The sequence below is a fragment of the Rhinatrema bivittatum genome, chromosome 3 (genome assembly GCF_901001135.1).
Source record: "Rhinatrema bivittatum chromosome 3, aRhiBiv1.1, whole genome shotgun sequence".
Lineage (NCBI taxonomy): Eukaryota > Metazoa > Chordata > Amphibia > Gymnophiona > Rhinatrematidae > Rhinatrema > Rhinatrema bivittatum.
This window is the reverse complement of record NC_042617.1, coordinates 18,069,791-18,092,286: the sequence shown is the minus strand read 5'-3', so window position 1 is coordinate 18,092,286 and position 22,496 is coordinate 18,069,791. Positions and strand designations below refer to the sequence as shown.

Here is a 22,496-nt window from a genome sequence, read left to right as displayed (position 1 = left end):
AAGTCCAGCCCCATGGAGTGGGGCAGTATTAGGTAGTCTCTTGAATAGAAGCGCGGCCCAAGGAGCGGGCAAGCACAGCCAGTCTTGGTGAGGACACAGGCACAACCCCAAGGAGTGGGGAAGGCCAGACGAACTCACAGGTTGTCGCGGTGTTCGAATGGAGACCAGAGTAGCTGGAGCCAATGCAGAGTAGGACCCAAGAGGTGCAAAGCCAGCCTGATGAGCAGGGTAAGCCATGGGAGCGAGTCCCTGTAGGAGTGCACATTGACCCTTGAGGAGCGGGTGCCAGACAAGGTCCAAGAGCGAGGCAGAAGGCGACGTCTCAGGAACACAAGGCAGGGGTTCAGACCACAGATGGAACTTGTTGCCAAGTCGGCTTGCTGGGGGCGAAGGTGGAGTTTAAATACGGGAGACCGATGACATCATCAAACAGGGACACCCCTGAGGTTCCTGCCGAAGAGGCTTCAAAGGCATGGCCTGTGACATGCGTGCACGTGCCTAGGAAGGCCTGGTGTTGGAGTCGGAGTAGGAAGTAGTGGCGTTCATGCCGACGAGAGAAGTCCCACGGAACGTGGTGAAGTAGGCAGGCCCATGCAGCGAGCAGCCCCGGGGAGGGCAGGAGAGCAGTTTAGGAAGTAAGTACTCGTGGTCGCAGCCGTCTGCGACCAACAGGCATAACATAATGTTGGTGTAATGAGTGATATAAAGTGTATTATGACAATTCACTGACTACTATGTGAAGGTTATTGAAATGGAACTTAAGTATTACAAACTACTGTCCTAGCCCCTATTTAACATGTATTTGATGTTGCGTTGACCTAGAATACGAATGTTGACCCAGAATATGAATGTTGTTTTTATAAACTGTTGTGATCTGCTTTTGGAACGACGGTATATAAAGTACCTAAATAAATAAATAAATAAAATGACAGCTACCCAGGGAGATAGTGGAGTGAATAGGCAGATGGAATGGGCCTCAAAGGAAGAAAAAGAGTGGGATTGAGGTGGGAGAAGGGTTTGAAATCTGCAGGAGAGGGAGAGCAGCAGTCCAACAACACCACCACCATCATGGCCTACCGGGTGAGGAGTGCGGGAGAAAAGATAACCTCCATGACAGAGAGCAACAACGGAAGCAGTGTCCTCAGGGGAAAGCCAGGTCCCTGTTAAGGCAAGGAGATGAGAACAAGAGGTAAAAAGGTCATGAATAAAGGCAAGCTTCTTGGATATAGTTTTCATTCCACAGAGAGCATGAGAAAGGAAGAAAAGAAGGAGGGAGAAGGGGAATAGTGATAAGATATGGGACGATGGAGCTAGACATGACTCAAACAAAAGCATTCTTTCCACAACAGAGGGGCTGTCGTCTTGATATCTGCAGTGGAATGGATCCAAATGAGTCTGCAGACATCTTCATGGGACATGTTGAGTATGTTAGTCTTTATGGCATCAACTGTACATGTTACTCCCTTGGCATGTCTTCATAGGAACGGAGCTTAATGGACCCTCAGATCAAAGTAGCTGCAGGCCACTCCAGGTCTGAAGAGGTTAGGGCTGTTCAGCTTGGAGAAGAGACGGCTGAGGGGGGATACGATAGAGGTCTTTAAAATCATGAGAGGTCTTGAACGGGTAGATGTGACTCGGTTATTTACACTTTCGAATAATAGAAGGGACTAGGGGGCATTCCATGAAGTTAGCAAATAGCACATTTAAGACTAATCTGAGAAAATTCTTTTTCACTCAACGTACAATAAAGCTCTGGAATTTGTTGCCAGAGGATGTGTTTAGTGCAGTTAGTGTAGCTGGGTTCAAAAAAGGTTTGGATAAGTTCTTGGTGGAGAAGTCCATTAATGGCTATTAATCAATTTTACTTAGGGAATAGCCACTGCTATTAATTGCATCAGTAGCATGGGTTCTTCTTAGTGTTTGGGTAATTGCCAGGTTCTTGTGGCCTGGTTTTGGCCTCTGTTGGAAACAGGATGCTGGGCTTGATGGATCCTTGGTCTGACCCAGCATGGCAATTTCTTATGTTCTTATGTCTACGCGACAGCATCCATTTCATAAAACCACTTAGGGACTCCCTGTCCTGGTGGCAGGACAATTCCAATTTTTTCAATCAATATTGTCCTCACCATGGATGCTTCCAACCTGGGTTGGGGAGCTCCTATAGAAGGGCTATGTTCCTAGGGTTTCTGGCTTGCTCAGGAAAGCATTCATCACCAGGTAAACTTCCTGGAGCTGAGGGCAGTTCAATATATTCTAAGTCTTTCAGAGATTTGGTTAGCCAACAAAATAGTCCTAGTCCAAATGGACAATAAAGTTGAGATATTCTATATCAGGGGTTCTCAACTCAGTCCTTAGGACACATCTAGCCAGTTGGGTTTTCAGGATAATCACAATGAATATGCATGTGGTAGATTTGTACAAACTTCCTCTATTGTATGCAAATCTATATCATGCATGTTTATTGCAGATATCCTGAAAACCTGACTGGTTAGGTATGTCCCAAGGACTAGGTTGAGAATCATTGTTCTATATCAACAAGTAGATAGATATGGAATCATTCCTCCTGTGTTGGGAATGTCTGTTTGTAGGACTGGGCCATTTCCTTTCCTAAAGGTTGATTCTCAGGGTCAAGTATCTGGTGGCATGGAGAATGTCCTGATGGACAGGTTGACTCAGATCCTAGAACCACACGAATGGTCCCTGGACTTGGGGGGGGGGGGGGGGGTTGTAGCAAACCATGAGTAAGGCACAATGGTGCTGAATCTGTTTGTGTCCTCTCAGAACAGAAAGTTTCTGGTTTTCTGTTCCAGGAAGCGGACACAGGGCAAAGTAGCCTCAGATACCTTTGCTCTGGTTTGGAGAAAAGGCCTGCATGTGCTCCAGTACTCATAGTTATGAAGACTCTTGTGAAGCTGAAAGAAGACTGAGGGATCATGATTTCCATAGCTCCCTTTTGACTAAGACAGGGAGGTGTCCATCCGTGAACCAATCAGGTTGGGGAATTCCACAGATATCATCACACAGGATCAAAGCAGGTTGCATCATCCCAACATCAGGTCCCTGGCTCTATCTGCCTGGATATTGAGAGGCTAACCCTGCAATCTCTTGAACTGTCAAAGGATGTCTTTTTCCTTTAGTTTCAAGAAAGGATTCCACTAGGAAGTAGGGATGTGAATCGTTTTAGGACGATTAAAATTATCGTCCGATAATTTTAATATCGTCTTAAACCGTTATGGAACACAATACAATAGAGATTCTAATGATTTATCGTTATAAATCGTTAGAATCGTGAGCCGGCACACTAAAACCCCCTAAAAACCCCCCCCCGACCCTTTAAATTAAATCCCCCACCCTCCCGAACCCCCCCAAATGACTTAAATAACCTGCGGGTCCAGCGGCGGTCCGGAACGGCAGCGGTCCGGAACGGGCTCCTGCTCCTGAATCTTGTTGTCTTCAGCCGGCGCCATTTTCCAAAATGGCGCCGAAAATGGCGGCGGCCATAGACGAACACGATTGGACGGCAGGAGGTCCTTCCGGACCCCCGCTGGACTTTTGGCAAGTCTCGTGGGGGTCAGGAGGCCCCCCACAAGCTGGCCAAAAGTTCCTGGAGGTCCAGCGGGGGTCAAGGAGCGATTTCCCGCCGCGAATCGTTTTCGTACGGAAAATGGCGCCGGCAGGAGATCGACTGCAGGAGGTTGTTCAGCGAGGCGCCGGAACCCTCGCTGAACGACCTCCTGCAGTCGATCTCCTGCCGGCGCCATTTTCCGTACGAAAACGATTCGCGGCGGGAAATCGCTCCCTGACCCCCGCTGGACCTCCAGGAACTTTTGGCCAGCTTGTGGGGGGCCTCCTGACCCCCACGAGACTTGCCAAAAGTCCAGCGGGGGTCCGGAAGGACCTCCTGCCGTCCAATCGTGTTCGTCTATGGCCGCCGCCATTTTTCGGCGCCATTTTGGAAAATGGCGCCGGCTGAAGACAACAAGATTCAGGAGCAGGAGCCCGTTCCGGACCGCTGCCGTTCCGGACCGCCGCTGGACCCGCAGGTTATTTAAGTCATTTGGGGGGGGTTCGGGAGGGTGGGGGATTTAATTTAAAGGGTCGGGGGTGGGTTTTAGGGGGTTTTAATGTGCCGGTTTTGCGATTTTTCGATTTTTCACGATTTTTCACGATATTTTACCCCCCCAAACGGCAACAATACGATTCCCTCCCCCTCCCAGCCGAAATCGATCGTTAAGACGATCGAGGACACGATTCACATCCCTACTAGGAAGTTCCAAGGTGGTGGCATGAATTAAAAGCTGGTTGACTGATAAAAAAAACCCCAGAGTGTAATGGTAAATGGAACCTAGTCTGAAGAAAAAACTGTTATGTGAGGTGCCACAGGGTTCGATTTTGAGACCGGTTCTGTTCAGTATCTTTGTGAGCGATATTGCAGAAAGGATAGAAGGTAAAATTTGACTATTTGCAGATGATACTAAGATCTGCAATACAGTGGACATGCCTGAAGGATTAGAGAGAATGAAAAAGGATTTAAGAAAGCTGAAAGAGTGGTTGAAGATTTGGTAGCTTGGATTCAATGCCAAGAAGTACAGAGTCATGCATATGGGGTGCGGTAATCCAAAAGAGCTGAATGTGATGGGGGTGAAAAATGGATGAGCACGGGCCAAGAGAAGGATCTTGAGGTAATAGTATCTGGAGATCTGAAGATTGCAAAGCAATATGAGAAGGCGATAGCTAAAGCCAGAAGAATGCTGGGCTGCATAGAGAGAGGAATAACCAGCAGGATATAAAAGGAGGTGATAGTGCCCTTGTACAGGTCCTTGGTGAGGCCTCACTTGGAGTACTGTGTTCAGTTCTGGAGACCGAATCTCAAAAGGGACAGAGAAGGGCGACCAAAATGGTGTGGGGTCTGTATCAGAAGACCTATGAGGAGAGGCTGAAATATCTGTATATGTATACCCTGGAAGAGAGAAGGTGCAGGGGAGATAAGATACAGATCTTCAGATACAACAAACCTTTTCCGTTGGAAAGAAATCAGTAGAACTAGGGGTGTCAAAATGAAACTCAGGTGGGGAATATGAAAACAATGAAAGAATTCAAAAAGCATGGATAAACACCATGGATCCTTAAAGGCTAGAGCAGGGATGGCGAACTCCAGTCTTCGAGGGCCGCAAACAGGCCAGGTTTTCAGGATATCCACAATGAATATGCATGAGAAAGATCTGCATGCACTGCCTCCACTGAAGAAAAGAATGTGTGGGGTAACTTACTGGTGCAGCAGCTGCTACCCTTAACCAATAAGCCTTCACACAGTTGATGCAACTCCGGCATGGCTCTCTGCTTTAATGGTAGGGTGAAAAGGGGAATTGGGCCCCGACTTTTACAGTCTGGGGAAACAAAATAAGCATGGGGGTAACTTGCTAATGTGGCAATTATTACCCTTATTCAACAAGCCTGATACTTTGATGCAACTCCAATATTGCTCTCTGCTTTACCAGCATGGGGTAACGGTGAATTGAATTCAAACAACAATCAATGAGAGTCCTAACATTTATAGTCTGGGAAATTGATAAGCATGACGGTAACCTGCATGGCCCAGCAGATACTACAATAAGCTTACTGGGCAGACTGGATGGACCATTTGGTCCTTTTCTGCTGTCATGTTTATGTTTCTATGTAAGTTATACACTACTGGGTTCTCAGTGCATTCTAACTGTAAATTGTATTTTAACTTTAAAGTTGATTCAAATGTGATCGATTAAAAAATACTAAGTTGTTGAAAGCTGCCTTGAGGCCATTCTTGGTAAAAAGAAGGAATATTAAATGTCTATAAATAAATAATTTGTTCCCAAAGAACTGCTTTAGCTGCATCCCATACCATAAGGAAATTAACATCAGTGTTATAATTAAAATAGAAATATTTCTCCCATGTCTCCTTGTTACAAAGTCATGATCTGACAAGAGAGCCTGTTCAAGGACCAGCTTCTATATGGGTTATTTTCCAATAGAGAAGAAAGAACAAAAAAGAGCAGGGAAATCCCACACACAATAGCACTAGAAAAAGGGAAGACCATATAAGTGCGCAAACTTGTCGCCCACTTATCAGGTCAAAAGAATATATTTTTTTATTTGAATACAAAACATTTTTCTAAAAATCTTTTCATTAAAATATTCAAATAAAAAAATATATTCTTTTGACCTGATAAGTTGGCGACAAGTTTAAGCCCTTATGTGGTTTTCCCTTTTTCTAGTGTTATTTTCCACTAGACCATCAAGATGCAAAAGGACTTGGGCAATTTAAAATAAAATAGAGCTAATATTACAAGTTTTTAGAACATTTAATAATTCAGAAGAGATAAACCAAAAATCAATTTGAGAACACAGATTATGAGCTGATGAAAGAAAGTATAGGAGGCAATATTCAGCCACTGGCTGGCTTGCAAAATTACTGGCTACCTGTGGTGGGATATTCGTGGAGTAGCCGTACCACTTCATTTATCCAACTATCTTAGATAACCGGACAATTTTAGATCTCTAACTTTAGGACTACTTTATGGCATGATCAGAGTTAGTTGGATCAGTTATCTGGCTGACTCTAAATACCGTATTTCCCCCTAGAATGCCAGTTGGTATCAGGCTACTATTCAAAAGTCAGCATTTAGCTGGAGAACTCACAAGTTATCTAGTTAAATGCCTTTGAATATGGAGCTCATAATCTCTTTCTCCTTTGTGTTTCAGTCTGAACATCACACAATCCTCTTTAACAAGGGATGTTAGCAGTTTAGTAGCAGATTTACTTTTTCATTTATTTTCAGATCTGAGGGAGAAAAAACAGAATTAAAGATTCCTCCCAAACAGAATGGCTCTTTCCCATGTATTCTAAGAATCTGAAAAAAATCCTGAAAAACCCTCAAGATTTCAGTATTGAGGGTTTGCCAAAGTAATATTCTGTTGCCCCACTAGAATGACATAGTTATTAATTTTATCTATTATTTGATTCTCAATTAAAAAGGAGCAGTGTTTTGCAATTAAAGCTCCAGCTCCAGTTTTGCTGGAATTATTAGAGGTTGAGCTAATCTGGCCAATCCAGCTTTTTTAAAGTGGTAGATTCAATGGTGACAGATACTTTCCTGCAAAAAGACCATAGAAGCCCCTGCTTTTTGTATAGGACATATTTTCCCCCTTTATTTATTAATTTCCAGAGCATTCCACAAAATCAGCTTCAGAGCCATAAGCAAGAAATGGAATGACAGCTGATAATGACAATTTCCCTGATAATAGCAAATAAATTAATTGTATAGATCTCCTGCTTTGTTCAAGCAGAAATCTTAACCAAAAAAAAAATAGGGAAATCCCCCCACACCCAGCAGGTGGGCTATTGTTTCTTTAATTCTAGAAAAACCACACCCTACCTACCATATCAGCTCTCCATTCTAAGCTCTTCAGACTATTAAATCTGCCATCCGTTCCCTAACCTATCCCAAGCAGAACTCAGGAGGAAAGAGAGTTAGGCACCAAGAGAGAAGGCTTCCTGCAGCACATCCCACGGGGAGCGCAGACTAGATTCTAAAACTTCAACATTCTTCCACCCTTGCTAAATCCACCACCACCGCCCTCTCATTAATACCCCAGTCGTTGCCATGATTATCTAAGCATGCATCGTCACTCACTTGGATTACCGTACCTCATGTTGTATCGGAATCCCAAAGAAATTTAGCCAACGCTTGCAACTCATCCAAAATGCGGCAGCACGGATGATGCGGAATGTAAGCAAATTCCTCAGGGTCACTTCAGTTTTAAACTCCCTGCATTGGCGCCCCACGGTCTACAAGATAGTGATCCCGGCCTACAAAGCTCTTAAAGGCTGGGCCCCTCATTACCTAAATAGACACCTCACCCCATACACGCCTTCCTGCTCCTTGTGCTCCCAGAAACAAGCCCTGCTTGTCCCTTCCCCCAGGGAAATGCGCTTAACCAGCATCAGGAAGATAATCTTTTCAGGATCAGTCCCAACTCTTTGGAACTCCCTACTGTCAAACATTTGATTAGCTCCTGATCTCTTGTATTCAGAAAGCTACTAGAAATGTGGCTCATTGAAACAGCTTTTGGGCCCAAAGACTGAACCATCACTAAACCAATCCTTAAAGTCTGAAGCCCTGAGCTCAAAACCCCATTAAGCCACCACTTCACATTATGCACTTTCCTGCTGTAATTTATAATCCAAACTAGAGCCATCTGAGGCTGAAGCAATAAGCCATGCGCTGCAGCCACCTCCCCTGGGCGCTCGACGCAGTATTTAAACGAGGGGCTGCGTATAAAAGGGCACAATAGGGGAGAATTGTGCGTCCCTAGCACTCAAATGCATCGGGCACCCACAGTTGCAACAGGCGCTCAGCATGAGTGTCCGTTTTTATTCCACTTCTTTCTTTAGTTTGCTGAGATTGCTGAAGACGTCCATAGCTAAACGCCTCTTGCTACAGGCGTCTAAATTGGGCAGCCGTAAGAATTTTTTTTTTTTTTAAATCGAACCAATATACATTTATTTTTCAACACCGCAAGCAGTAAATTTAAGCCGTCACAATGATACTAAGTAGGAGGAACCACAGGGGACTGTGTTTTTTGTATTTCTCATGAGCCCTTGACTTGCGAATTGACTTTACTCCACTTCCGGGGCTGGAGTTAAATTTGCCGCGTTAAAAAATGGCATTGGTTGCCCAGTGATTTCCTGCATCAGGGGGTAATAGCTTAATAGCCTCATCTAGATGGGATTTACATGGGATGGGCGCTATTGGCTACTCGTTTGTTTGAACAGGCTTTGAGCAAAGATAAGTTTTTAAATGCAATTCTTAAAAATGTTTTTTGAAAAAATTATAAACTTTGCCAGATGATTATTTATAAGACAATGAAGGTCTCAGCACCGGTAGTGTCTATTATATTGGCAAAAGCGAGTATATATATTGGTATTTGCAAAAGTGTTTTCTTATCGTAATTCTAAGTATATACAGGCATTTTTCTACTTACATAGAAGCAATAAAAAAAAGCATTTAACAGGCTGAACTCACTGCTGGTCATGGTACTTGCCTTTCTTCTTAGCATTCATACGTATGGAAGCTGAGGGATTTGAAAGTGTCACGAGCTGAAAATGCAAACCATTCCCAGTGACAGGAGGAAGGATGGCCAGACTCATCCAGCTGTAGCTTATTGGCTTAGGTTGCTATTTATAGCTGACTTTTTTTTCTCCCCTTTTGAATCCATTTTTGTTTCAGGACAGTGGTCATATGTACACGACTTACATTTCCTACCTGGAAATCTACAATGAGTATGGTTACGATCTGCTGGATCCAAGACACGAAGCCTCGAAACTGGAAGACTTGCCGTGAGTACCCCAAAAGAGAAGCGGTGACAAGAAGCGCTAAATTCTGTGGCGGGGCTGTAGATTCGTCTTGTCTTCAGTGTGCCTGAGAGATGGTCTGAGTGACAGTACAGTGTGTCTCTGAGACAGGGATGGGGAGAAGAAGGGGCAGTGCAAGAGGCCCGACCCAGGAGCAGAGCAGAGAGTCCAGAGGGCTTTCAGGTTCCTTCAAAAGCAAGGAAGGCTTGCTCAGGGCTCTAGCACACCCAGGCCCCAAAACCAGACAGGTTTGGGTAGACTACTAAGAAGAAAGACAATGAAAATAATTCTGGTTAAGAAACGATACCTTACAAGTGCTCAGCTGGAGGTATGTCCTGGGCAGTGTGGACAGGAAGTACAGGGCCAATTGGATGAACCAGCCGGTCATTTTCTGCCTTCAACTACTGTGGGGGTTACGGTAATTATCCAGTGGGCCGAGGTAATAAGACCCTTGGCAAAACAGGGGTTTGATCACCGTGTGCAGCTAAAGCTGGCACCTCTGTGGGATGCAAAAAGAATTCATGCAAATGATTTGTGTGCACAAATCTGCACATCTTTGAAGAAATGCGCATATAGACATGCGGTAAGGCCCGGTGTAATAAGCGGCTGCATCTGCTCTGATAATCCGTACAGAAAATATGCATTTAAAAGCAAATGTGGAGAACGACCAGGTGTCTCTCTTTAGCAGAATTATGACCTTGGCATAGGAATGCATATATTTCTAATAACTGTGAGCTGCAGAAAATATGGCAAATAGATTAATGGGTGATAATTCACACTGCATGCCACAACCTCTGTCACCTGCCAAACCTTCTGCTGCTGTCATCCTGTGGTGAAGCTGCAGGATATACCACAGCATCAGGAACAGCTGGACACAATCCGAAATCTCCATGGTAATAGCACCAGAGCTGCATGGACACACAACCACACCACACCCATGCATGCAATGGAATAAAATGGCCCCCGAGTTGGCACTGTCACTTAACTCGTGCCCTGACTGTGGCGCTAAGAAAACCCGCACCAGCATTTCTTCCTTCTAGCGCAGCTATCTGTATTGCCCCTGAATAGATAATGGCCTCCTTTCTGCATCGGGCAGAAACAACCACGGGTCAGTAAGCGCATTTGTGCGTGTTTTTTTCCCACGCACAAAACCCTTATTACATACCCATACAGTGGTTTGCGCAGGAAAATGTATGTACAAAGGTGCTTATAGGCGCGCTCAGAATCGCAGTAGATATAGCGCAGCTTATTACATCGGCCCCAATAAGCTGTTGAGTGGTTATCTTTAGGTGAATTTTCAGCTGCATCTATCAACTAGGGTTGTGGCTGAAAAGTTTCCATATTTTAGCTGGACAAACTTTGTCTGATTAGATTTAGGAATTCTTTCCAACTGGGGTTGTCTGGCTAAATTTATCAGATTGATGCAGAAAATGCACACTAAAGGGGTAATTTTCAAAGACTGCAAAGTCTGTGGGTAGTTTTTAATCTGCAGTCTCTATGCTTATTTTCAAATCAAAAGTACACCCATAATTTTGCTTTGAAAATGACCCTGGAAAAATACCAGCACACATTTACACTTGGTAATGTGTGGGTAGTTTTTCCAGTGAAATTTATACAGTATATATATATATATATATATATATATATTTATTTAAGGATTTATATACCGGAGGTTCCTGTATAATATACATATCACCCCGGTTTACAATGAACAGTTTAAAATAAAAAAAAAATAAAAAAAAGTTTACAATGAACTGTTTAAAATAAAAAAAACAAAACCAAATGTGTGTAACTCGAAACCCCTCCCTAACCCTGCTCCCAGGAAGGCATGTCTGACGTATGGGTAAAAACACATGCATATGGCTTTTAAAGTTGCTTTCTCTATGATTAATTGAAAACAAATACTGGGAATGCCTCCAGAGCTGCCCCTTTTCTGACTGTTTAAATTTTGTGAATGAGTGAGAACCTGTGTGTGTCTGAGAGCCTGTTTGTGTGTGCATGAGTTTGTGTCTGTGTGAGATCCAGTGTGTGTGAGTGTGTGTGAGAGTCTGTGTGTGTGTGTCTGTGTGAGTATCAGTGTGCCTGTGGCTGTGTTTGTGTGAGAGCTTGTGTGATGTGTCTGTTTTGTGCCTGTGAGAGCCTGTGTTACATATAGCTCTCATAGGCACACACACACATAATGAATCTGTGAAGGTGAGGGAGAGGCTGTGTGAGAGAGTGAATGTGTTATTGTGCGTGTGTGTGTGAGAGAAGATAAAATTTGTGCCACCCTACCTCCCCTAGTGAACAACCATCTCAGGGTGACTGGAAATCAGATCCCAGTTATGGAGAGCAGATTTTGAATTCCTTATTACTTTTAATTATTGGGTGTAATTTGATGATTCTGCTCTTTTGACATTTTTTTGGGGGGGGGGGGGGAATAGAATATTTTTTAATTGGATTTTTTATTCATCAGATTTTTGAAATATTTTATTGGTGTTTGGGAAATTTTCGATATTCTATTCATTAACTGGTTTGATATATTTTTTATGAATATGATTTTACCATTATGATTGTTTTATATTTCTTGCTTTTATGATTTAATGTTTTATGAAGAATGGTAATACTCCTGTTTTCCATTATTGCTCTGCCTTTAGAGGCTGGCTTCTTGTGGGTTCCAGTTCAGTTCTTCTCAGCACCTTTGTGTTTATACTTTCTCATCTCTTTATTCTGTATTTGGTCAGGGTCTGTCTGTGTTTTCCATATGTGACCGAGGTGAGGTATTTTGCTGGCATATAATTTCTGTGCAGGGATCTATAGCAGCCTGATTTATTGGTGGTCTAGGGACTGGTGTAATAGGTGCACTGTTGCCTTTTCATAGATAAGATTATTAGGGTAGTTTTGGAATGGGAGGTTTACTATATTGTAATGGTAATTCCGTTTATTCATGGCTTTCTGAGGGGCAATCCACACCCAGCATGCATTACAAAAAATCTAATTCCATAGGAGCTCCAAGTGTCATTTTTGCAGAGTTTTCTGGTTGGCACCACAGGAGTGCACGTAAATATAATATGCAGGTTGTAAGTGATATTTTGTCTCAGAAGACTGTACTTGTGAATGTTCTTTTTCATGTAACATTTATTATAAATGCATAATTTAATTGTGTGTGTCTGTAAAGGGTGTGTGTGGGTGTGGGGGTGTGTGGCATGTGTGCAAGGCTGTAAGGTTTGCCTAGGGTATCTAATATACCTCCTTATACACAGGTTCTGGGCGGGCGGGGGAGCTGGGCTTTATTTGATGGGCCCGGGACAGGCACTGAATGAATCGGGGGGGGGGGGGGGGGGGAAGAGTAATTTTTTGCACAGGTGGCTAAGTTCTGAAATTAGCTGGGTCAATCTTTTGAAAATTGACTTGTTTGTTACTATAGTATTTTTGCTGCCTTCTGTCTCACTTATAAAGCATCCTTACATTTCTGTATCTCCCACTCAGAGAATGCTTAGCTCCTCTTCCCCTCCATCTTCACAAAACATTCCCCACTTTTTTTTCTTGGTATTAATGTTGTTAACATGTTATACATTGCTGGCTGTTTTCTGCATGTCCTTATTTTACATCTGGAATGTTATTAACTCCCATTCCTTATGATCCTGCTAGACCAGTCCAGACAGGTGGTTTATTCTGCCTTTTAGCTGATGGAGAAAGAGAACACATCTTTTTCCATGACATCATAACTGGCCATAAAGGAGGTGCAGTCCAGCCAGGCATGTGCCAGTAGTTTCTGGCTTACCTGATGGTGGACATGTATTGAATTGGTGCAGCAGAGTTCTAGGCTCCCAGAGTTTGGCTTGTCTAAGGCCTAGCTCAGTAAGCTTCCCTTCAGGAGTTAGCTACTATTTTGAGGAAGATCTTGAAAAAATAGTCAAGGGTTTGGGAGAGTTCAAGCACCAGAGGCTTCCTGAGTTTCCATACAGGGTCACAAACCACCAGAGACCATCATTGTTTCTGGGAATCTCAAAGATTCTGGCTGGTGAAGTGGACTTCTTCCAAAGTAAGTCGTTTCTGTAGCAGGAGTCAGTCCTTTTGTGGGGCCAAGGAGTGAGATTACAGAGGTATCAGGAGTGGCATGCACCTCACAGTGAGGTTCAATAGGTCCATTCCCAAGTAGTTTATTTATTTGTTTAACAGCTTTTATATACCGGTATTCGTAGATACATCATATCTGTTTACATAGAACAGAACATAAAATACATGGAACAGGAAGAGCATCAACTTGGACGGGGGGAGTTAACGGTAATAGAATAAATATGGCGGGTATATGATATGATATTACATTCTAATGACTCAACAATAGTGGAGAAAAACAGGAAAACACAGAGAGAAGTAGTTCCAATGTGCAGTCACCTTCAGTGGTTCTACAGGGGATTGGGCCTACATTACATTGGACCAGTGGATCGTAGACTTTATACAGAATGAATATGCCCTGGAGTTCGCAACTCCCATTTCAGATGCCTTTATGGTTTCCACCTGCATGTCAGTCAAGAAGAGAAAAGAGGAAAAGGCTGTGCTGGAAAAGCTTCAAACCTTGTAGGCTGTGATATCGGTCCCACTTGAGGTCCAGAACCAGTTAAGAGTTTATTGCCAGAGGTAGCGGTTAAGGCAGGTAGTGTCGCTGGGTTTAAAAAAAGGTTTGGATAATGTCTGAAGGAGAATTCCATAAACTGCTATTAATCAATAGGGAATAGCCACTGCTTGTTGCCAGCATTAGTAGCATGGGATCTATTTAATGTTTGAGTACTTGCCAGGTACTTGTGACTTGGATTGGCAACTGGGCACTCATGTCTATCCTTACCTAGACGACTGGTTACTGAGGGCTCAGTCTGCGGAGGTGGTTCTTCAATCCCTCCACCTCACCTTGCATCTACTGCAGACCAATCTTCTACAGGGCTTGCCCTTTCAGGCGCCAGACCCTCAAATAATTCTCACCACCGATGCTTCCAATTTCGGATGGGGAGCCCACGTGTCCGATCTGCAGACAGAAGGTTCTTGGTCTCCAGAGGAAGCCAAACACCAGATAAATTTCCTGGAGCTGCGAGCAATCCGATACGCTCTCAGAGTATTTCAGGATCGCCTGTCCAATCAAGTCATCCTGATCCAGACGGACAACCAGGTGACCATGTGGTACATCAACAAGCAGGGAGGAACGGGCTCCTACCTTCTGTGTCAGGAAGCTGCACAGATATGGGCAGAGGCCCTCTCTCACTCGATGTACCTCAGGGCCACCTACTTGCCGGGAGTGGACAACGTGTTGGCAGACAAGTTGAGTCGCACCTTCCAACCGCACGAGTGGTCTCTAAACCCCTCAGTAGCGAACACCATCTTCAAAAAACGGGGTTATCCTCAAATAGACCTCTTTGCATCACCCCAGAATCGCAAAGTAGGCAATTTATGCTCTCTCACTCGCAACCAACATTATCCATCAAGAGACGTGTTCTCCCTATCATGGGTAACCGGTCTCCTATACGCATTCCCTCCTCTTCCACTTCTCTCGAAGTCTCTTGTGAAGTTACGTCAGGACAAGGGAACCATGATCCTGATAGCTCCCCACTGGCCCCGCCAGGTGTGGTTTCCAATACTTCAGGATCTCTCCATTCGCAGGCACATTCCCTTGGGAACAGACTCACTTCTAATCACTCAAAACGACGGGTGCCTTCGCCACCCCAATCTTCAAGCCTTGTCCCTGACAGCATGGATGTTGAAAGGTTAATCCTTCAACTTCTTAACCTTTCTGATCCAGTTTCACATGTCTTGATTGCTTCACGGAAGCCTTCCACGAGAAAATCTTACTCTTACAAATGGAACAGGTTCGCGTCATGGTGCTCTTCTCAGGCCCTTGATCCCTTTAGCCACATTTTTCTTCTGCTTTATACATACCTAGACCACCCATGTCACGCCCATTCCCCACCCAGACCCCGTCCATGCCACACCCCTTTTTTGACTTTCCTATTTGTTCGCGTACCAGCAGATATTCGTGTTCTCGAAAGCTTCCTAAAATCTGTGCAGTGCCTGCTGGCCCGAGATATTTGCGTATCTCCTAGCCTTGGCTTTTAAAATTCGCTTTTTGAGTCCCACTTTAACCTTTGATTATCTAATGATCCAACCGACTCTCTCGTAGGCGTCCTGCTTCGAATATAGTTTTAAAAGTTTTTATTATGAGTTTTTGCCTCTATGGCCAACTTCTTTTCAAATTCTCTCTTATCCTGTCTTATCAATGTTTTACATTTAACTTGCCAGTGCTTATGCTTTTTCCTATTTTCTTCAGATGGATCCTTCTTCCAAATTTTTAAGGAAGTTTTTTTTTTTAATAAAATAGCCTCTTTCACTTTGCCTTTTAACCATACCAGCAATTATTTGGCCTTCCTTGAACCTTTTTTAAAGAGAGGAATACAGCTGGACTGCGCTTCTAAGATGGTATTTTTTAACAATGTCTACCCCTGTTGTACACTCTTAACTTTTGCAGCTTCACCTTACAATATTTTTCTAACTGTTTTTCTCATTTTATAAAATTTTCTCCTTTGAAAGTTTAGTGCTAGAGCTTGAATTTAGTTATTGTTCCCCTTCCAGTCATTAATTCAAATTTGATCATGTTATGATCACTGTTGCCAAGGGGCCCTACCACCATTACCTCTCTCACCAAATCCTGTGCTCCACTAAGAATTTGATCTGAAATAGCTCCCTCTCTAATCAGTTCCTGAACCAATTGCTCCATAAAGGTGTCATTTATTCCATCCAGAAACTTTATCACTCTATCATGTTCAGATGTTACATTTACCCAGTCAATATTGGGGTAATTGAAATCTCCCATTATTACTGCATTGCCAGTTTGGTTAGTGTCCCTGATTTTTCTTACCATTTCATTATCCGTCTTATCATTTTGGCCAGGTGGAAGGTATTATAGTCCTATTGCTATCCTCTTCCTCAACACATATGGGATTTCTACCCATAAAGATGATATTGTGCATTTAGTCTCTTGCAGGATCTTTATCCTGTTGGACTCTATGCCATCCTGAACCTAAAGCACCCCCTCCACCACCTAGTTGCTCCTTCCTATCATTGCAATCTAATTTGCAGCCTGGTATGGCAATGTCCTTTTGGTTATCCTTTTTCCACCAGGACTTTGAGATGCCAATTAAGTCTATTTCATCATTCATTGCTATACACTCTAACCCTCCCATCTTCTTAAGACTTCTTAAGACTTCTGGCATTGGCATTCAGACAATTTAAAATGTGTTTTTTGTTTGTGTTAACAACCTGCTTTTCAGCTGATAGGGATAATTTGGAATCATTTAACTTAGGTGATTCTTTATTTATAGGCATATGGACTACTTTTGCTTTTATTGGAATCTCTCTGTTGAGATGCCCTAAATCTCCTGCTTCTTTAGTATCCATCGAAGATACCTCCCTCCGAACCAAGCGCTTCTGAGCGACTGTTTGCTTTACTCTTTGTTCTAGTTAAAAAGCTGCTCTATCTTCTTTTTAAAGGTTAGCATCAGCAGCCTGGTTCCACCCTTGTTAAGATGGAGCCCATCCCTTTGGAGAAGACTCCACCCCCTTTCCCAAAAGGTTGCCCAGTTCCTTACAAAACTGAGTCCCTCTTCCCTGTACCATCGTCTCATCCAAGCATTGAGACTGGAGCTCTTCTTGTCTCTGGAGATCTGTGCATGGAACAGGAAACATTTCAGAGAATACTACCCTGGAGGTAGTATTTCCTCCAGGGTAGTATTCTCTGAAACTTCCCTCCCACATTTCCCTATGTCGTTGGTGCCCACATGTACCATGATAGTAGGCTCCTCCCCAGCACTGTTTAAAATCCTGTCAAAGTGATGCATGAGGTCCACACCTTCACACCTGGCAGGCATGTTACCAGGCGAGCCTCACACCCACCAGCCACTCGGCTCTCTACATTTCTGATAATTGAATCACCAACTGTGATGGGTGACCTAACCCTTCCCTCCTCGGCAGTAGCCCTTGGAGATACATCCTTGGTGCGAGAGGACAGTGCATCACTTGGAGAGCAGGTCCTTGCTACATGATCATTTCCTGTTACACCAAGATGATGCTCTCTGACCAGGAGACCTTCCTCCTTTGAGGCAGCACCAGGACTGCCAGACTGTAATTGGGACTTGGTTGCTATGCCCCTGAAGATCTCATCTATATATCTCTCTACCTCAGCTCTTCCAAGTCTGCCAGAGAGAAAGTCCTTAGATCGGACTTGTTCTCTGAGATCCAAGAGCTCTTTGCACTGGGTGCACACATACAACTTTTCTCCAGCAAGTAAAAAATCATACATATGACACTTGATGCAGAAGACTGGAAGGCCCCCTTCTGTTGCTGCTACATTGCTGCCTTCATCTTAATTTTGTTGAGTTCTTAGTTAAGTTTAGGTTGCTAAGGGAGTAGGAATGTGTAAATAAGAGTTCTTTAAATTTATTGGTATATTCACTGTTAATCTGGTAGTGACATGCAATGGGATAATTAAACTCTTGATAAAGGTTGGGGCAATCCTGTGCCTATAACCAAAGGATGAGCTAGAGGTTGGTGAGAGAGGGGAGGGAGGGAAAGACAAACACATACAAACTCTAAGCTATTACCCACCATTTGGCTTGCTTTTTATAACAAACACACTAAAGAATGCACCCCAATAGTTTACCCCTCCCCAAAACTTTTTAAGTTCTAAGATTTCCCAAAGCAATACTTAGCAATCCTCTTCATCCACCAGCAAGATGATCTTCGTCTCTTAGCGTTCCCAATGGATACGATAGAGGTCTATAAAATCATGAGTTGCATGGAATGGGTAAATGCTAATTGGTTCTTTATTCTTTCAAAAAATAAAAACAATAGGGGACATGACATGAAGTTATTGAGTAGTACATTTAAAACAAATTAGAGATGGATGAATTTTTGTAATATAGATATTTTTGGAGCATTCTTATGTATTAGGAATAGCTATGCTTACATTTTTATTTGTTTATTTATTTACGACTTTTATATACCAACATTTATTTAGTAACATCACATCGGTTTACAATTAAAACGACTAGCAACAGTGCTTTACAATTGAACAATTGAACTAGATAGAAGAGTAACAAAATAAAAACAAGGCTAATTACAAATAAGGAACAGTTGAAGGATTTGGAAGGTCCATGCTAGTTAAGTCAGTGATTAAGTAGCAGAGCAAATCACATTTAAGTAAAGTGATATAAAATACAGGTTGCAAAATGTTGGAAGGATTGGAAAAAAACAAATGTTTAAATATCATAGTTAAATATTGTGAAAAGAAATGCAAATTGTAAAAATGAACAGAGGGAATGTTAAGTATAAGACGGTAATGGGAAAATAAAGGCAGAATGGGGTGCAGGCTGGTTGCGGCTATTTATTTATTTATGAACTTTTAATATATCGACATTCGTAGAACACATCACGCCGGTTTACAAATAACTCAAAGGAAAATTACATTTAAGGGGGGGTGGGACGAGGGGAGCAGGCAAGAATGGGAATGAGAGGGACTAAGAATAGAATACTGAAACGAAGTAAAGAGGAGAAAGTGGAGAGGAACCAAAATAGCTATAGAAACTTACTATATTTACATCATTGGGAGAGTACATAAAGTAACTGGGCTAGCTATATACATAAATATATTGTAAGGTGAGTTCTGCGAGGCAGAGTGGGCCTTGTCTAGGTTTGGTTAGTATCTGGCTAGGCCTGTTTGAAAAGTCATGTCTTGATGCCTTTTTTAAAGTTGCGTAAGGATGGTTCTTGACGGAGATCAGTGGGAAGGGAGTTCCAGAGAGAGGGGCCAGCAATGGAGAAGGCTCTTTCTCTAGTGAGGGTAAGGTGTGCAGTTTTGAGGGATGGGGTGTGAAGGGTGCCTGCAAGGGAGGTTCTGGTGGGGCGGTTAGAGGATCGGAAACGTGGCAGTTCTTCGAGCCAGGGAGGGTTGTCTTTGTAAAGCGTGTTGTGTAGGATGGTGAAAGTTTTGTATTGAACACGGAAAGGGATGGGAAGCCAGTGCAGATCCTTTAGAATGGGGGGTGATGTGGTCCCTTTTGCGGGTGTTGGTTACGATTCTTGCCATTTGGTTCTGGGAACAAATTGAGCTAGGGAACAAATGAAATAGAAATATAGACAAAAATGTCATAGTATAGTGTGGGATGGATACTTGATGCACCCTCTGATGATGATGGGGAATGGGGGGAGGGCAAGGGATTTAGATGGGGGGGAGTATTAAGAGAAATAACAATTGAATGTTGAACAGTTCTTATGTATGCACTTTAATTGTGGTTATCACTGTGTTTTTTGAGTTTTAACACAATTTAAATTGAAAAAATAAACAAATTGGAGAAAAAATGTGTTCACTCTGTGCACAATTAAGCTCTGGAATTCATTGCTGGAGGATCTGGTAAAGACAGTGTATCTGGGTTTAAAAAAGGTTTGGACCAGTTACTGAAGAAAAAGTCCGTAAATTGTTATTAATTGGATAGATTTGGGGAAAGCACTGCTGATTTCTGGGCATTACCACCATGGAATCTATCTACTATCTGGGATCCTGTCAGATACTCGTGACTTGGATTGGCCACTGTTAGAAACAAGATACGGAACTTGATAAACCCTTAGTTTGAAGCACCATTGTGATTCTTATGTGATTCTGGTGGCTCCAGATTATCGAAGAAGATCTATGTGTATGGACTTGATCAGATTATTGACTGGGCCCCCTCTTCATCTGTCTAAGTGGTGCGGGCTATTAAGGTAGAGCCCAGCGATAAAAAAGGATTGAGCTCCATTTCAGTCTTAGGGCATGGCCATTATTTATGCAGGAAGGGATATTCCACCTTCATTATCTCAACAATATTAAAGTTTTTAAGAACTCAGCCTCCTTGGCATATGTTTAAATGTGGCATCTTTTTGAGAGTTTCTATGTAGAGTTGTCAATGTCCTCTTGGAGGGTTAACATTGCCACCATTTTGGCCTTTCTTCAGAGAAGTGTGGGCAAAGGTCTGGCATTTAATTATCTGAAAGTTCAGGTTGTGGCTATTGCTAGCTACAAAAGTCTGTTTAGAGGAGTCTTCGTAGCAGCATATCCAGATGTAGCATGCATCTTCTGGAGCGCTAAGGGTATTTGTCCCCTCCCTTTTCAGGCTGTTAGTTCCTCAATGGGACCTTAATTTGTTTCTTAGGGCTCGAGTGAGTTCTCCCTTCAAACCAGTGAAATGGGCTTCTCTAAAGGATCTCTCCTTGAAAATTGTGTTTTGGTAGCTACTGTTCTGCCAGACATATTTCAGAGTTGCAGCCTCTAACTTTCAGGCACCCCTACCTGGTTATCTCTGCTGAAATGGCTACATTTCGTCAAGTTACTAATGGTAATGCCAGTTCATTTGAATCAGTTTATTTTACTTCCAACATTTTGGAGGAGCGAATGTCCCATTAAGGATAGCAACAACCATCTTTTAATGTGTATTGCATTCTTCTCAGGTATCTGAAGGTGATGAATTCTTTTTGGAAAACAGATGGATTATTTACGCTGCTTGGTGGCACTCGTAAGTGAAAGCAAGGCCCCACTGGCCAGATGGATTAAGGAGATGATTGCTTGTCTGTCTGTCTGTTGAAGGGCCGACATGCACTAGAGGTGGTTCATGCTCATTGCATGAGGGCTCAGGTGTCGTCATGGGCAGAAAGCTTTGTAGTGGCCCCAGAGGATATCTGTGGTCATTCTTGCATTCCTTTATTAAACATTACAAATTGGATGTGCAAGCCAAGGCAGAAGCATTCGGAACAGGCGTTTTCTGATCAGCCAAGCCGGACTAGTTCAGCTTGGCTACTTCCCACTTATTTGGACTAGTCTAGCAGCAGGAAAAAGGAGGATACATTTAATCTTACCTGTTAATTGCCTTTTTTTGAGTCCTGCTAGACCCTTCTAGGATCCTCCTTGGGAACTCAGTGGCTGCCAAACTGTACCTCTGCTTTTCTCTCCTTAAGGATGGAACTGACAGCTCTGTGTCATCTGTCTGGTTGCCTCCTCCCTACCTTCTCATTTATTTATTTATTTAAACAATTTTTATTCTGCCTAAATAACAAAATGTCAAGCTAAGCGGATCACAGTAAAACAAAATAGTTTAAAACAAAACAACTCACATAAACTCATAACTTTATATAAACATCTCTGAATCACTAGGTTTTCAAATGCTGAAATGCTTCCTTAACAAGGCAGGTTTTCAATGCATTACAAAAAATGTCATAGTCTGACATAACATGCAATTCCAAGGCCAAACTGTTCCAAAGCAATACCTCACCTTCTTATTTCTCCACCCCTCCTTAAAAGTTGCTGTTAGCGGTTTCTTCCCCTCTTGTTTCAGTTTAGGAAGTATTGGAGTGGAGTTCTGCGGCACAGCTTTGACAGATGGTTACTGGTAAGTGCCTGGGCTCTACTTCCTTATGACCAGTTATGATGTCCTCTGTCTCTATCGGCTAGAAGACACAGTAAACTCACTTGCCTGGACTAGTCTAGCAGGACTCAAGAAAAGGAAATTAACAGTCAAGCCCAAATTTTACCTTCTTTGCCCATGAGGTAGTCACTGCTTCTATAATTTCCTCGCAGTCAGTCCTCATCCTGATAAGGGATAGCACTTTTACCCTGCCCACAGAGAGCACTTTGATCGTCTTATTCTTCTAAGCGCCATCCCTCTTGCCTCTTCTTACAGATAGCACGCCCATCTTTCCTGACACAGCCATTCCTTTCAGAGATATTCCCTTTTTTCTCCATGAAAGACAACATACTTACCTGTCTAGAGACAGCTTTCTCCTGCTCTCTGTTAGACAGCCCTCTCAACCATCTCAATAGGATCCTTGTTCTGATGTTAACGTAATATGGATTGGGCAGGCAGCTGGCATGCTAAACAAGCAGGAGAATTCTCTTTTGCCAGGAGCTCTTATAATACAAAATATTGCTGAAATATGGGTTGAAAGGATACATCTTATGTTCTAAGGCTGATGTTTGACAGCCCTATAAAAGCAGACAGAAAAGCTACTATCCTAGCAATAGTTCAGTTTTGGATAGCAAAGCTAAAAAAAAAAAAAG

General features: G+C 42.9%; 1 protein-coding gene across 2 annotated transcripts in view; it reads left to right on the top strand.

Annotated features, from left to right (window-relative positions):
- The window catches only part of KIF6 (kinesin family member 6), an 811,696-nt gene that overhangs the window by 229,589 nt on the left and 559,611 nt on the right, over positions 1 to 22,496 (top strand). For both annotated transcript variants that reach the window (XM_029592929.1, XM_029592928.1), the window contains exon 5: positions 9,267 to 9,376. In XM_029592929.1, the coding sequence (XP_029448789.1) occupies positions 9,267 to 9,376 (110 nt within the window). The remainder of the gene's footprint in view (positions 1 to 9,266; positions 9,377 to 22,496) is intronic.